Source organism: Xiphophorus couchianus, chromosome 21 (genome assembly GCF_001444195.1).
Source record: "Xiphophorus couchianus chromosome 21, X_couchianus-1.0, whole genome shotgun sequence".
In the NCBI taxonomy this organism is placed as follows: Eukaryota; Metazoa; Chordata; class Actinopteri; order Cyprinodontiformes; family Poeciliidae; genus Xiphophorus; species Xiphophorus couchianus.
The window spans coordinates 12,283,781-12,300,932 of NC_040248.1; the positions used below are offsets into that span (position 1 = coordinate 12,283,781).

General features: G+C 40.4%; 1 protein-coding gene across 5 annotated transcripts in view; it reads left to right on the forward strand.

The window, feature by feature from the left end:
- The window catches only part of sulf1 (sulfatase 1), an 83,990-nt gene that overhangs the window by 61,726 nt on the left and 5,112 nt on the right, over positions 1 to 17,152 (forward strand). For 3 of the 5 annotated variants that reach the window (XM_028004786.1, XM_028004787.1, XM_028004785.1), the window contains 13 exons: positions 4,774 to 4,924; positions 4,992 to 5,167; positions 5,268 to 5,396; positions 5,925 to 5,981; positions 8,692 to 8,818; positions 10,261 to 10,471; positions 11,769 to 12,015; positions 12,092 to 12,188; positions 12,303 to 12,394; positions 12,555 to 12,626; positions 13,252 to 13,424; positions 13,519 to 13,661; positions 14,528 to 14,651. In XM_028004786.1, coding sequence (XP_027860587.1) covers positions 4,774 to 4,924; positions 4,992 to 5,167; positions 5,268 to 5,396; positions 5,925 to 5,981; positions 8,692 to 8,818; positions 10,261 to 10,471; positions 11,769 to 12,015; positions 12,092 to 12,188; positions 12,303 to 12,394; positions 12,555 to 12,626; positions 13,252 to 13,424; positions 13,519 to 13,661; positions 14,528 to 14,651 — 1,799 coding nt within the window. Of the gene's footprint in view, positions 1 to 4,773; positions 4,925 to 4,991; positions 5,168 to 5,267; positions 5,397 to 5,924; positions 5,982 to 8,691; positions 8,819 to 10,260; positions 10,472 to 11,768; positions 12,016 to 12,091; positions 12,189 to 12,302; positions 12,395 to 12,554; positions 12,627 to 13,251; positions 13,425 to 13,518; positions 13,662 to 14,527; positions 14,652 to 15,859; positions 15,894 to 17,152 lie in introns of all 5 variants that reach the window. The other 2 variants (XM_028004788.1, XM_028004789.1) reach the window with 1 other exon arrangement.

Genomic DNA, 17,152 nt, shown 5'->3' on the forward strand with positions numbered 1-17,152 from the left:
TTGTTGTTGCATTTTCTTGTTCGGTACTTAAGTTCACAATAAACCACACTTCTTTTTGTCAGATAGCTGTGTTTGCTTTATTGCCAATTTTCAGGTTCAACTTCTTCTTCAGAACAGTGCTGCCTACACAAAACAACTCGCTCTCATTGCCCCCAGTTTCTTCATACCCATTATACACAGGGTATAAAGAAACTGCTGCTTTTGTCAAAGTATAAAATCTCCAAGGCGACCTCGGATGTTATTTGTACACCCTCTGATAAATTCAAGCTCTTTAAGCCCTTGCCCACACAAACAGACAATCTGCAGTACAATCTAATGCCTTGGCACCTTTTGTCTGCTGGCAAAAAAAAAAAAAAACAACTTTCCAAAGTGGAGGTTTCTTTTTTTAAGAATACTGTTTTCAACAAAGGACTTTGCAAATGGAAATTTTGAGAAATGACTCCATGACCTATATACACACTATTGTTTTGTCCGCATGAAGTCACAACATTGGTTAATCATTTTTACCATTTTTGTTTTGCTATGTCTGTCACACTTTCTCCTGACCATGTTGCTCTTAAACTTTCAACATAAGCAGAAAAAGTTAATGACACAAAAGAAAATAATTAACAGTATCTGGAATACACAGGAATTTAACTGTTTCGAAGGGATTTTTAAAAGGTATCTGCCTTCAGGCTCAACTACTCTGTCCTTTTCACAATTCAATATTTCTTCAATTTGATCCCCCAACACTTAAAACTAATTCTAACATCACAGCTGAAACCAAAAGACGGATTATCACAGAGTTCCCAAAGGCTTAACTGTGTCACAGCTCCATTTAAGGTCATAAAATAAAAACTGTCATCTTAAAAAAAAAAAAAAAAAAAATTTGAAGAGAGGATAAATAACGTCATCTCCATACATACTACATGATGCTATTTCTGTGTTAAAATTATGCATCCCTGATCTCACAAAGAAGTCATAAAAGGAGAATAAACTCTGCATAAAAATATGAGACAATTGATGAAATTTGAAAAATAAACCTATATATAGTTGGCACAAAAAGTAAGAACATTTGTGTGTGGTTGATTATTTCCTTGTTGTAATGATTTTTTTAATGCAGTTGAATATAAATATCCCTTTAAATTATGCCGCATGGGTTTTGAAAAGGCATTTGCGGTTTGAGCAGCAGAGTTGAATATATGACTTGAGTCCATACAAACTTGCCAAATCCTCTCTGTAAATTCTACTGCTGATACTTGTTTAGTGTCCTTTATTAGATTTTGGGATTATAGTTTGAAGGGGAAAAAAATAATAATTTTGACAGTTTAATAAATTATCCATTCAGCAATCTGGGGTCTCAGTAGTCTATGGGTGGACTGTATACAATCACAACAGTCTGGTACCTTCTCCTTATTCTGGTCAGCAGTTTACTCATGGCACCCTATTTCTCAAAACCAGCATTTCCCACCAGTGTGGTTGTTTTGTTACTGAGGTCTGAACAGGACACTCAAACTGCTGTCATTGGAATGGCTTGCCATGGTCACAGTGTTTTCTTTTTATTTATAGTGGTATTTATGCCAGTGCCATTGCTGTGGTATGAACAATGCTGCAATTTTTTTAATCTTATGCATTTAGATGTTTTTTTTTTTTCCAAGAAAAAAAAAACAGATAAAAAAAGCTATCATTATGTGGGTGGTAAGAATTTTCTAGCAATGTTTCCTCAGACATAAATGGGATTCCATGAGGTTTGACCCAACATGCTTCGCTAATTGGATCTCAGCATTTTCTCTAACACTTAATGGGTTTTTTTTTTTATAAAATGAGGTGTGTCAAGCATGATGACAGTACGCAGGTTCTCAATCTACCAGGGATGACAGGTTTCTTTGAAGCTCCAACAAGTGAAGATGGGGAAGGCATGAGCTCAAAATGATTTATTGTTTGAGAACACCGGGGGTGCATACCATCGGAGCGGATCATATCACAATTTATCATAACGCCATGCTTATACCAAGCGAGCAGCTCATCCCTTTAGACTAGGCAATGAATTCTGTCCCAGTGGCCCTGTGGCCTACTTTCTCATGGTGGGCCCTCTGAATTTCCAACAGAATACTACCATTTCCTGTCCTTTGTGCTCTGTGTGACTTACTCTCACTTTCTGTCTTCCCACATTACTCACATTTGCTTGTCTCGCCATCGCTATATCGCTTTCCGTTGCTCTATTTACCTCTCCCTCCATATTTCCATCCTCTGTTATCTCATTGTCTACCCCCCCCGGCTTCCTGTTCACTTTTATCCCTAAAGAACTTCCTGACCTTGTCCATATCAATCAGTCGTTTCTCCCCGTGGCTCCTGGGATGCGAGGAATGCATTGTGTGCTTTGGAACACCCTTTGTGACAATATTAATTTATTTTTAGCTGCTGCCTCAGTGCGACGGGGGTGGAGCTCGGGGGCCATGGGTGACTGGAAGGGTTGCCCCAGTGATTGTGTTTAGGTGTTGTGTATGCGGTGAGGTTACTATGGAGACCACAGGTGGTTTGCATGGGTGGGTGTTTGTTTGTTCATTTATCTATTTTTTTTTTGTTTTCATCAAATGAGGCAAATCATTTTTTCCACTCTTGGAAATTCTCTTGAACAAAAAGACAAATTTTTGACACTGTTCCAGTTCGGTTTGCCTGTAAGGCAGCATGCCCGCTATCAATGCAGAAATATTGAATGTTTGCAGCACAAGGATGATGCAGCCAACATGTTTTCTCGCAGGGTTGGGAACAGACTGCGTGGCAGTGAAGGAGGAGCTGCCTTGTAAATCAAACAAGCGTCTGTACTTCTGACAGCTGCAATAGCAGTGGAGGGTTCTGTGTTAATGTTATTAACATTCCTCACTTAAGGTGTTTTCACCTAGCTCTTTAGATGTAGCCAAGTTGAGACCCATTTAAGTACCAGACATGTAATGCGGTTGCTGAATTGCATGTCTTGTGATAGCAGGGAGGGAGGGACAGTAATTCTAATCGCATATGAACAAATTGCCTCACTAAGAAGCCACCAACCTTTATGTGTGTTTGAGTTTGTTTTAAAACACAAATAAACCTATAGGGCCTTACAAAAGTATTTATACCACTTTATCAAATTCTGTTGCATTGTGACCTCAGTGGATTTTACTGGGATTTTTTATGTTATTGACAAATTATATCATTTGCTTGATTGACAAATAATATATTGGTTTCAAAATGTTCTCTTTGTATAACCAACTCTTAAAAGCAGATGCTTTTTCCTTTCCTTCTTTTTGAAAAATAGATCAATCTCACTCAGATTTAGAATGAAATTATATGTAACCATTAATTTTCAAATCTTGCCATAGATTCTCACTTGGTTTTTGAATCTCGACTTTGACTAGACTATTCTAAGACATGTCAATGCTTAAATATGAAATATTCCATTGTAGTTCTGCCAGGGATTTCCTGCCAGAAGGGTAACTTGGACCACTTTCACAAGCCTTCTGAGGCCTCCATTCATCTTCCTACCAGATCCGACCAGCTGTTGAAGAACGCCATCTCCGCAGCATAATAGTGCCAACACCATGTTTCACTTTGGTCATGGTGTGTTCACAGTGATATGACATCTGAAGGTCATTTGTTGGGGCATGATTTTATGTAGCGATACAATGGTAAAGGGAACTGAATGCAAAGTCATGTTGCACTTCCCCGATTAATATTTTAAAGAAAATTTGAATGTCATTTCCTTTCCATTACAAAGTTATGTGGTAGTTTGTGTCACCTAAACTCCTAATAAAACCTCTGCAAATATTTGATTGTAACATATCAAAACGTGAAAAATCTAAAAGGGTATGAATACTTTTGCAAGCCGCTGTACATATGTTCTTTGGTGGCAGGTGTGACCTCTCCTACAGGCCAACTTCATCCCACTGACCTCTGCATTCCTGTTCCCTGGTGCTCAGGGCCCTATACCTTGGTGGCCGATTGCCCAGAGACAAGCCTCTTTGTGGGGCTTATTATACTGCCTGCTAAGTGGGTGAAGAGTTCACCCTTCTTACAAAGCAGGCCTAAGGAGAAGAGGACAGAAGGCAGCTCAGTCAGTGAAAGCATAGGGGCTCTCATAGCAGAGCTTTATTATCAGAGTTTTGATATTCAGAACTATTTCAGAGAGCAAATTACACTTTGACAGGAGGAGTTAATTCAACACTCCTGATTGTTTTCTAGAGATTTTTATGCAACTGCCTGCATGCCCCACAAACAGATTTGCAGCTTTTCTGTAATAAATATGAGTTATTCTCCCTCCTCTGTTTATCCCATCCCGTTACGCACTGCCCCTTCAAACGACCGTGACTTATTGAGTTCTTGCTCCAGAACTTGTTGCAAACTTGACTTTGGGGCCTATTATTTTCATAAGCATGTGCCAGCCCTCAAATGACCCATCTGTGCCAAAAGCGCAGTCAAGCAAGGAGACTCTCGTCTCTGTGAGAGAGGAGAGATGTTCGGAGAGGGGTGTGGAAAAACAGCGAAGGCGCTGGCTGCAGAAGTGCGAAGACATTTCTGTCAACAAACAGCGTGGCAACCGATGCATGTCAAACACAGTGTACGACTGTGGCACCTGTTGCTGAACAGGAGTTTGTAAAAAGTAGCAGACAGGTGTTTTTTGGCTTTGCTAAATGTCCTCTTGCAAGTTGCAAGTTGCTCAGACAGTTATTCATATTTGAATGCAAGATAATAGTTGGGAATTTTATATAGAATTTTTTTTTTTTTTTAACCATGTTCTTCTTCTGTGTGTCCTTGAAGTACCCCAAGCTATAACTACGCCCCAAACATGGACAAGCATTGGATCATGCAGTACACGGGCCCCATGAAGCCAATCCACATGGAGTTCACCAACTTCCTGCATCGGAAAAGGCTGCAGACCCTTCTATCTGTGGATGAGTCTGTGCAGAAGGTGAGTGTAATTCTTAAAATGTTTAGCAAAGTGAACAGTGCTTTCTCTTACTGTGCTGTACTTGCAGGTTTATGACATGCTGGAGGAAACTGGCGAGCTAGACAACACCTATATCATCTATACAGCAGACCACGGCTACCACATTGGTCAGTTTGGGTTAGTCAAGGGAAAGTCAATGCCGTATGATTTTGATATCCGGGTGCCGTTCTTCTTGAGGGGACCAAATGTGGATCCAGGGGCAGTGTGAGTACTGATCGGCCCACATTATTTCTATTTTGTTCTATCTTTGGTTCAGAAATTGTTCCTTTAATATTGGGACCTCTGTGTGCATGCGCTTCTTCAGAAACCCCCATTTGGTGCTGAACGTCGACCTAGCTCCCACAATTCTTCACATTGCCGGACTCGACACCCCCCCAGATATGGATGGAAAGTCCATCCTTAAGTTGCTGGAACAGGAGCGGACTGGCAACAGGTCTGTATAGTTAATATCATGCCTTTATAGGCGTTTTGAACAATAACTGTACAGTTTGCGTGATCCATGCAGCTATGCTCTTCATTGGTCATTACCAACAAAATGTAAATTTCCACAACACGAGTGATTACATTAACTCCAGCTAAGCACACAGCCAGTAATTTGGAGGATTTTTTTTTCCTTTTAGGCTGTGGGATTTTGGCTGCAAGTCGCTGTGGTCCCACTTTATTAAGGTTTCTTCAGAATTTGTTTGCAAGCTCAATCATGTGTTTCTCCACAAAAACCACTGTACTAACAGCGCACAGTGAGAGTGCAAAATATCTGTCTGCTACAAAGCATCTATTGTTGACATAAATGCACTAAAATGCTTCCAGAGACTCAGAAAAACTGAAGAGCAAAAGACTGTTAACTCCCAAAAGACTGTTGTGATCAGCTTCCATAATCTTGGCAAGCTTCGTCTGAAGGCTGCCGCAGATAAAATGTTTCCAAAAAGCAGTCCATAAACTTTGTCCGGTTTTGTTTTCACAGATTCAAGCCCAACCGGAAACCCAAAGTCTGGAGAGATACATTCCTGGTGGAGCGAGGGTAAGCTGGGGTCCACACCACAGGCACATCGTATGTCACATAAAACTAACAACGTGTTTAAATAAAAGGGCTCAATGGATGTTCCCTGTTCATGCTATACATCTGCCTCGTTCTGCTACTTATCTCTCAGCCATTTCCTGACCGCAATCGGTTTGGATTTTTCAGTCTCCTCAAAGCTGTTACCTTCCCGAGTTGCAGGCTGAAGCCATTTCTGGTCAATCATGACGGTTCATGCAGAGGGTGCTGACACTTATGAGTAAAGGACATTAAATTGTTTTCACGAACAATACCATGCTCTGCAAAAGTTAACATAACCCTTGAACTATTTTGCCTTTCCTCATGTTACAACTACAGAATATAATTTTTTTGACCAACACAAAGTAGTACTTAATTGTGTGGTAAGAGGAAAATGATCCATTCTTTGCCTTCCCTGTCCATCACTGAGTCAATGGTTTGTGGATTCACCTTTTACTCTAGTTACAGCCGACCGTTTTCTTGGGATTTCTCTACCAGGTTTGTACATCTGGAAGTGGACATTTTTGGCCAGGCACTTTCCCATTGTTGTTCTGATTGTCTTGTTGAAACGTAAACCTTTAGCCCAGTCAAAAGTCTTTTGCAGCCTCCAGCAAGTTTTCCATTTAAAACAAAAGAGTTCATAGAGAATTATGCTGCCACCACTATATTTTTCACCGTGGGGATACTATATTCTGGGTGATTTCCAGAGGTAGTTTTCTATCACACATGCTGTTTTGCCTGTGGGCCAGGAAGTTTAAATTTGGACTCATCTGACAAGAGTACCTTCCTTTACCTGTGCATGGCATGACCTGCATTGCTTGCAACAAATTTGAAACATGACTTTGTACGGCTTTGTATGCAGTAGCTCTGCCACAAAGCTCTGTTAGTTCTTTATTTAGCATCTCTTCTGAAATGACTGAATATAATATCTTTTGTTTCATCTGATGGATGCACTGACGGGACAAAGATAATCTCATCAAGCTAGTCTTTGCAAGATTTGGGTGGCTAAAAGAATTGGTGGAATAAACAAGTTGAAGCCAGATTATACGAAGAGCTTTTGAAATCTCATTTATAATATTCTGCACACCTTCTGGAGCATTTTCCTTCTTGTGCTTGTCCGTAAAAATTATATTTTGCCTCAAATTGCTATTTTGGGGCTCTACTCTTCCAGTAAAATGACGTCTTGCCCGCATTTGCAATAATCTACTCAAGCGTATCGGTAAATCTTCAGTTGTGTTGACACACATTGAGACTGCGTACAATGCAGCAGTGACCTTTAGCGGTTTTTTTTCTTTTTTTTTTTAAGCTGTTCCATTAATCCCCACTGTTTGCAAAGTCTGTCTGCTGGAACACTTGTAGCTAAAGGCTGAGATTAACCTCACTTGATAGCAGTGCGCTCACAGAAGCTGATGTGTTCTGTGAGGCTGTGCTCATGTGACATGCTCTGTGATTCGACACCCTCAGATGACCTTACAGTACTACCACAGACAGCTGGAGCTGACGGTGTTTTTCAAAAATCTCATCATCTGCATAATGCAGTCATCAGGGAGTGACATCAACAACTGTTTGCTCTCTAATCATCCCAGACTGAAGTCAGGAGACGAAAGCCAAGCTTGTGTGGGAAAGTTGGCTATTCTTTCCCTTGGGTGTTGCGAGAGATGGATGAGAAACTGGTCGTAGTGTTTTTGGAAACGGGTTGTTGTCATTGCTGTCATTCTGTCATAGTGCTAAGAACACTTTGGCAGAAAGTGGGGGATAAGAAAAATCTGGGATTGAGGCTAAACTTTATGCTGAACTGATGTGAAACAGTCTGGATTTAGGTAGATGTAATCCCCAAGTCTAGACGGTCAGGCACAAAGAGACAAAACATATTACCAATTCTCCAGCCAACTCTATGAAATCACTGAGTGGAGAGAAACAAGACTCTTTAGATGAAAAGCCTTTTTGTGGGATATTGAACCCCTCAATTTAATCAGTTGCCTCATAGTTGATGCTTTTATTAATATTTGAAAAGTCTGGAAAATACTCACTTTGTCTTTGATTAGCCATATTGTGACTTTAACTTGTTTTTGACTCAAATATTTCATCTAAACTTTTTTTTACTTGGACAAATGAATGTCATTGGCATTTAATTCAGTCATTTCATAAATAGTCATTCAAAACGCTGTTCCCCCATTTTTTTTATGGCTGTACATTTTTTATGTAATAGTGTTTTACACTTGTTCCCTATGGCTTTAAAACTAGGTGGGCTTTCAATGCCAAACACAGCATTGAAACCGGTAATTAGCTTTTATAGACTGAAGGTGTCAAAAGAACAAGATGTCTGTATTCAGTGGAGTGTAATTCTGAGTTGATTTAACGAGTCACAGTTATAGGTATTTAAAAAACAGCAGATCTGAGTTGGTCCAAATACCAGCAAAAAAGGGAATGTCCTTTTCCACGTTGTCCAATCAACGCAACCTCATTATTGCTTCACAATCTGTGGAACACACAGATAAAAAAGAATCCCCAAAACAACTAATTGTTTTCTTACCAGCATGTCCAGATTTGGAAACTGATGGAAGATGTAATTTGAACCTGAACATAAGGTGAAATTTTGAAATGAAAAATGTGCAGAGACCCTGTGCAAACTATGCACAGACCATACATAGTTTGCATGGTCTGTGCTCTTCACTATTTTTTTTTTCTCCTGCAGTAAGATCCTGAGGAAGAAGGATGACTCTATGAGCACTCAGCAGACCAACAGTCTTCCAAAGTACAAGAAGGTCAGAGAAACATGCCAGCTGGCAGAACTCCAGACACCTTGCGAGCAGCCAGGACAGGTAAAGCAAAGACAGTAATGTATCTAGAAGTTGCTGGAAGCAATAGTTGACAGATTCCAAACTCCCCTGTTGTCCAGCAAAGATGTTTTCTTGGACTTTAGATGGTCTTCATATTGCCTGGTGGGGGATATCTGTGGGCCACTCTTGAAGCAGCATTTACAAGTGCATCACTTGCTTTATAATTGGTCTCTTTTGCTCTGTTTTGCGGTCCATTAATTTGTGGGTACTTGCTTTTCATCTTGCGGCCATTAATTTTCTGGCAGACCAAACAGCCAGATGGTACAGTAAGTGGCCCTGGAGCAGACAGGCCAGAGAAATACAAATCGTTACAAATTTCAGGTAGTGTTAAAAGGACGGGCAGACTTTCTGAGGGTCTAACTAATTCAATCCAGATCCACTTTATGACCACATAAATGTGTGTATGTAGCAATCACTTAATAAAGGCAGCGACGGAGCAGCTTCGGCTGAACTCAGGAGTGTGTGGGTGCAGCATTTCAGCTGTATGTAATAAAGCCTTTTTAATCTTTCCGTGCATTGTCGGGGGTTCGTGGCAGGTTTGAGTCACTTCACTTCTTTGCCCTTCGTGCTTCAGGTTGCATTATCATTCTTTCTATTCCAAACAAAATAAAACCGGGAAGCATCCTGTGGAGTAAATCTTAAATTGCAAACCCAGATGGCTGTAAAATAACATCCACTAGAAGCCCAACACTCCCAACTGCAAGTCTGCTGGCAAATCAGGCTGTCTCTAACTGCTCCCATCCTTCTTTGTTTCCCATCATCTTCTGCTGTCCTGCTACACATGCATACCTTGCATTGAGTCTTCACAGTGGCTGCACTCAGAGGGGCAGATAAAGAAAGACGGATTGTTTTCATCCTCTGGCTACATTGCATGCCTCTCCCTTGCATCTTTTCTGATTCTGACATGACCGCTCCACTGCTGCCCCATAAGCTCCTCCAGAAGAAACCCGATCTGTCGTACAAGTCTTTGTTTGTACCCTTGTTCCCACACTAAGCACTGGTCTTCTGTGCTGCACTATGCAGACGTCTGGGTCCGGTTTTATCCAGGGCCTAATCAGTCTCCAAAGCTTTATTTCCTACTGGAATGCCTTTTAAGAAAGGTGCAGATGATGTAGACAAATGTGTGGGAGTTTATTTACATAATTGCGTTGGTGACGCACAGACACGGCTGGTGTGAGAGTGATTGGGGTTTCCTCTTTGTTTTACAGACACCAAATGAGCCTAATTCATCTCATGCGGTGGTTTTTTGGTTTATTTTTGCTACAGCACTAGGATGCCAATCTCATCCACAAACGTGAGACTTGAAATGCCGGGGGAAACGAACCTCTAAAATCATTGCAAATTGTTTAAAAATCTGAAATTGCTAAACAAAAATAGCTATACAAATTGTTCTCAATGCCCCTTTCCGCTTTGGGTGTTGGCAGAAATGGCACTGTGTGGAGGAGATCACAGGGAAGTGGAGGATCCAGAAGTGTAAAGGTGGCTCTAAGGAAGGGTCCAGGAAGAGGGTTCGCAGCCTAAGACCCCCCAGCAGTTATGACAACAGAGAGAAAGTGTGTGACTGTGAGGACCCTTTGTACAAACCAACCAGAGCCGATCGGCGTTCCCAAAGACGGTTCTCCTCAGGAGGACAGCGTGAGTACCACATACCTGTTATCTAATGGAAATAAATCAAAAAGACATTATATTATCAATAAAGAACCAGGTGTATCTACTTAAGGTACTTTATTGACTTGTTTTGGTTTAGAGATATATCTTGTTTTGTTACACTGTAAATTCCAGAACTTGATTTTTTTTTTTTATTGAACTGATTATTTATGCTCTAAAATGAGTCAGTGCTTGGAAGAAACAAGCATCCAATAACAGTTCTGGTTTGCATTTTGCAGGAACTTTGAATTTCAGAAATATGCTGCCCTCTTGTGGTGTTTGACCAAAATAAGGCTACAACTAATAATACATTTTCAGACCAAATAAATCTATCATTATTTTTCCAACTGGTCACTGATTATTTTAATCCATCTCTGCCCAGTATGTGTTTTATGACATTATGTGTGCAGGCCTCTACATTATCATTTCCATTCTCATAGTAAAACAATGACTTATTAAACAGAATTTGAGAAATACTTTTCATCTCTTCTTTGCCCAGCTCCAACTAAAAATCGAAGGAGTCAGGCCTAATCTGGATTATTGTTCCTCCAACTATAGACACGGATCACACATTTTTAGAAACTGTTTTTCCTTATCGACAGAAAAGGAGAATTTCTGTTCTTAGCATGTAGTATACTTTAAATTAAAGTACAGAAGCTGATGAAAAACTGAAGCTCACATACATACAATATATAGTGTTTTCACATACAGAATAAAATATTTCACAAATCACAAACTTTGTTTTAAAGAGTATATGTTTAGTGTATTGAGTTAAGGTTTCACTTGTTTAGGTGTTTCATGTTTCTAGATAGATTACTCCATATTTGCATAAAGGTGTCAAAATGATCTTTTCTCCATGTAAAGAGCATAAAGTAAATAATGTTCCAACAGCTTCCAGCACTGAGATGGTTCCAAGCAATTAACCAACAATCAAATTTGCCATCAACAATTTGTTTTCATCAATTACGTAAACTACTTCTATTCTTTTACATAGTCTTGAATCATCATTCTTTTCCCTGGAGCTTAAATTCTTCCAGTTAATTCATTGACTGTATCTCAATCTTTCTGCCCGTCTCAGGGAACGTTGGGTGACAGGAGTTTTACACCTATCACAGGACAAAGCTTTTGAGAAAAATTAATAGCCACAAAATATTGTTTTGATATTATTTGATCTAGATGGATATATGGATGCATTGATGGATGGCTAGAAAATGAACAAGCCCCTTCAAAAAACTGATCTGATCTGAAAACAACTGCGTAACTCCAATTTCTTGGCGGCTTTCAGGTTATCGCCCTCGTTTTGTACACACCCGGCCTGCTCGATCGCTGTCTGTGGAATTTGAGGGCCAGATATACGACGTCGACCTGCAAGCAGATGACCAGTCTGGCATCCGCCGCCGCGGCATCTCAAAGCGACACTACAACTCAGAGGACCCAGAATACAATTTGGGGTCTGATGACGGGTCAGAGGAAATGCTGGCGGACGATACCAATGCAGTGGGATACCTAAACTCTGTGAAAGTTACTCACAAGTAAGCCTATTGCTGAGGTGTTTGACATTGACTGCTTTTTCAGGGTAGTTTATGCATTTTCTTGAACATTTTGTAGGTGCTACATCCTGATGAATGACAGCATTCACTGTGAGAGAGAAATCTACCAGTCTTCTAAAGCCTGGAAAGATCATAAGAGCTATGTTGATCAGGAGGTAAGCTGTCTGATTGCATGTTTTGTTTGTTTTATTCCTGAAATTGCAAGTCACTGACTTAAATGATAGGAAATATAAAACTTAAAACTCCTGGCTACATATTTTCTCACCCAGATTGAAGCCCTTCAAGACAAAATTAAGAACCTTCGAGAAGTCAGAGGCCATCTGAAAAGGACGCGACCAGGAGATTGTGACTGTGGAAAGAGGTTTGTCGTTTATGTTTATTACTTTAAAGTAATTCTTCATCTAATTATATTACTGTAAAAACTCTAAGTTATTGATGGATTCATGTAGTTGCCATGTTTATTACCACGTGAGTGCTCTTTTACTCCCATTGTTACTCTTTTCCTCTGCTTGTAAATCCAGCTATTTTAACAAAGGCCTCAGAAACAAGGGAGAGAGACTGAAGGGCAGGAATGATCAGCTCCATCCATTCAAGTGAGTTTCTGTTATTGTTTTGGTGATTATTAAAGAAACAGAAACAAACTTGCTTAACCAGGTTGTAGATCACTTCACCCAGTGTGTGTTCATGTTTGTTGCCCTTTAGGGACTCTCCAGTTTCTGAACCATCATGCCATCCATTAAGTTGTTTAAAAGTTTGGTTCCTGAATTGAGTTTAAATGACAAAGCACATGTTTTTGCTGTGAATTGCTATGTGTGTGTGTGTGTGTGCCTGGAAGTGATTGCGTTGCATGGAAGAATTAAATGATTCAACAGAGGAGAAATCAGAACGTCCATCAAACACAGTGATCAACTTCCACCGTGAAACTCTGGGATTGTGATTATGCCGATATAAAGCAGCTGTTTCCAGCAGTATCTGTTTTGTGTGAGGGAGGGAGGATGAGAAGGCTGTGGATAGGATGTCATCCTGGGCAGAACTGGTCAAACTGAGTGCCTAACCATAAGCGTAAACAGGCTGTCCTACCCCAGCACGTGTGGTGCCTTCTGGAAGTCCCCTCTGCGTCTCCCATCGCTGTGGTTACTGGCACCAGGGAAGGGAAGGCACTAAAGTCACGATTGCGTCACGGTTTTAAAAAAATCGTGTCTTGTTGCTGTTCAACAGGGAGACCACACACGACATCGAAGGGAAGACCCAGCTGTATAATGAGATCCGGCGCAGGAAGAAGGAAAGGAAGGAGAAGAAGCGGCAGAGGAAGGGGGACGACTGCAGCCTGCCAGGCCTCACTTGCTTTACACATAACAACGACCACTGGCAGACCGCTCCCTTCTGGACATGTATGTGTATAAAACCACAAGTATGACTTTAACCCGTTCCATACCTGGCCTTTTGCATGCTCTGGTATTTATGATGGTGTCAATTACCTTGCAGTGGGTGCATTCTGTGCTTGCACCAGCTCCAACAACAACACCTACTGGTGCCTGAGAACCATCAATGAGACCCATAACACACTCTTCTGTGAGTTTTCCACCGGCTTCCTGGAATACTTTGATCTCAACAGTGACCCGTACCAGGTGCGTGAAGATCTGTCTGTATTCATCATACTCTGTGTTTGTTGCTGTTGTGACTACAAAAGAATTTTCAAATAGTATTGCACAATCACCGTCTTGTTTTAACCTTTTTTTTTTTTTTTTTTTGGCTAAATCTACCACAAAGTCTGTTTAACTTTTGAAACGGTTCACAGTCCATCATGTTGAGAAGCAGTTTTTTTTGTTCCGTATGTCTGATCATGTCTTTTTGTGCCAGGGAAACAACTGAAGACATTCCTTGCTTTTTGAAGCAGTTAAACGCAGAGAAAAATAGTTAACAAAGTTTATTTACTTCTCATTAGGACTGATAATTAGAAATAATCAAGAGCTCAAGTATTTTCACACTAATATTTTTGATCAAAAACGGAAGCAAAACACCGAATCACAAAAATCACATGGCAAGAAAAATTTCAATGTGGAAGTGGCTATTCAGAGTATTAACTCATCTGATGAAAAGTTTAACCATATCAAGAGTTTGGTGTTTGAAGTTGAACAAAGTTTAGGTAGAAAAGAAATACAATAATGAACTCCAAGTTATCCACCTTTGAGGCATCAGCTTGACTACCATTGAACCACAAGACATAAAACTGACAAGATGTGCATGACACCCGTAATTGGTTATTGTCAGCTCTTTTTCTGAACCGTCTTTGCAGGTTCCTGTCTTTCCTGACACAGTTATATTATTCTGAAGCTCTAGACACCAGGTCATTGTCATTACTGTTTTTAACATTTCAAGGCAATTAAGTTTTGAGAATTTATGACTGGTCATTTTCTAACAAGTTCCAGAAAAAGCATACATGGGCTTGTAGACAACATGTAAATATCTTTATATGTTTAAATTGTATTTGCAGCTGACAAACGCAGTTTACGCTGTGGATCGGGACGTCCTGAACTCACTCCACGCACAGCTCATGGAGATGAGGAGTTGTCAAGGGTACAAGCAGTGTAATCCTCGACCTAAAGGCTCGGATACAGGTAAGAACACTGCTGTCTGTTTGGTTCATGTCACATTGTCATTGGGTGCATACAGACTTTTGAATAAGGGGTTGTACTGGTAGCTGTTACCTCACCAGTAATGACAGATATGATTTAGATTTAGTTTGGCAGTTGTTATGCAATGCTGCATTTGTTGATGGTTGTTTTTAGAGGTTTTCCTCTTGTGTTGTGGATCTGTTTTAGTTTGGATGGTGTGTGTTTGCACATCCATGCATGTTGCATGTGTTTGAAAATAATCTACTCCTTATCAGGAGGTAAAGTTACAAGTGAAGGTATTTTTTTTTCTTTTTTAAAGATTTCTGTTTTAATATTTAAGTCCCTATTACACACATACACTCTTGACTTCTTTTTCAGCTCTGGAGTTTTCCTGCTGGTTTTTCTGGGGGGGGGGGTTCCCTCGAGGATATGAAGTTATAGCCTGTCAGTAGTCTAAAGTTGTGTTACAGTTGTCCACTCTGGCTGTCTTCTTCTTTTCCTGACTCTGAGTGTATAAGAAAACTGTCATTGGCGTAACTGACGGCTTAGTGGTGGAGGTGGCTACTACGTAATGTCACAATGACGTAAACCTGCAGTGTTTGTGTGTGGCACGAACTGCCTGTGATGTTTATGACCTGAGGGTAAAACCTTCTCATCTGTAACTAGCAGCTGCGAAATGCAGGCACAGCGCAGCCAAGCTGTGCTCCAAAAACTCATTTCACTACTGGCATGGCGGACTCGTGAAAAGCATGACTACACGTGGCGCAAATATCTTGAGGGCTCTTACTTCAACTGCCTGCCATTCCTAGAATCAAACGCCTCTTCTGTTAACCAGGAAAGTGACTGGTAAAGTAACTATTCTACACATCTGCGGATGTTTTTTGCACATGAAATAGGTGATTAAAACTTGGTTGCAAGAGTAAATTAATGTAGAAAACTCACTCTTCTGTATTTTATCTAAAAGAAGAAAATTGTTTCATTCTCCACCCTTCAAATCAAGTTTATCCTAAATCAATTTCTATCTTCCTTCCATGTTTTCCTTCTTTCATATCCAATTCTCTTTCTCTCCTTAATTTTCCAGTGTTTGCGTTTCTCTATAGCATTTAGCAGCGGTGCATGAAGAAAGCCTCAGTGTGACTGATTTGTTTCCCTCCTACATCCCTTTGAATCAAGGCATTAACAATCGATTGCTGTTATTTTTTTCCAATCAGGAGGTAAAGATGGAGGAAGCTATGAGCCACACAGGTACCCAACAAGTTTTGTTCCTCTTCAGTGGCTTTTTTCCCCCCCCTTTAACATCTGCATGGGTCGAATTTGCCTCATTCCCACTAATACATCCATCCATGGGGTGCTGATGTTTCATCCGTGGCTGCATGCTGGGAACATGCTAACAAATCTCAACAGAACTTAATTTTTTTTCCTCCCTCTGCACACAGACTTTCTTCACTTTCATTTGCTGCAAATAAGTGCAGCCACTTGGAACTTGCAAGATCATCTCTGCCCCGTATTTTTACACATTTCCTTCCATGTATAAAATACAGTTGTTTTTTTTTCACAGCATAGCATGACCATATGAAAATAAAAATCCAAAGCTGTAGAGTGCATGTCACCAAGTCATCTAGTCACACATCGTTACATTAAGAGTTAAGAACAGGTTGACACTTTGGGAGGATTAATGCAACTTTTCTCTTTGTCTTACACAAAGAGGATGGACTTTTCATCACCAGAAAGTCGGGCCCAAAGTGTGAAACTATTCCTCTAACATTTCATGTAATACCACCTGTAGCCACATAAGCAAAACATCATCCCATTCTTTGCAGGTGTAAAATCTAGAGATGCACTGAGAAATGATCGAAGCAGAAACGGACAATTTTCGATTTGATTTCCCAGACAAAATTTAGTCAACTTCCAAACACCAAATGGACCCGACGTAAACTGTACTAAGTCAAGTTCAGAAGACTCTTCTATGTTGAGTCTTCTGAACGAATGAAGACTCTTCGTTCAGAATACTCTTCTGAACGAAGAAGACTATTGAAAGCGAAGAAGGCTCATAGTTGTATCTTTTCCATGATATGTCTATGGTCCATTCAGGCTGAGAGAGGGAGCACACAAGACCCTGTTTATTGCTGAATAACTTGCTCTTTCTCTTCCATTCAAAACATCTGCTCTCCTATCCTCTTCATTAAATCAAGCTGCTACAGAAACTGCCATGGTCACAGGTGTATGCAGGTTGGACTGCTTTTACAAAATAAATCACTCTTGGGAGATTGGTGAATTCTAGCCTGGTACCGAAATTGGATGCCACCTGTGCAATAAGTGGGAGGTCATGGGAATAGTGGTAGCCGAGCCCCAAAGGACAAGGCCATCTGACATTAACGGTCTCTCATGAAATTGAGACCTTGGGTTTTAATGAGACAGCCTGTATAAATAAGAGTTAAAAAAAGAAAATCAAAATCAACGAATGCTGAGGTGCAGAGGTAGTCAACATTCTGCAAGGTGAATAG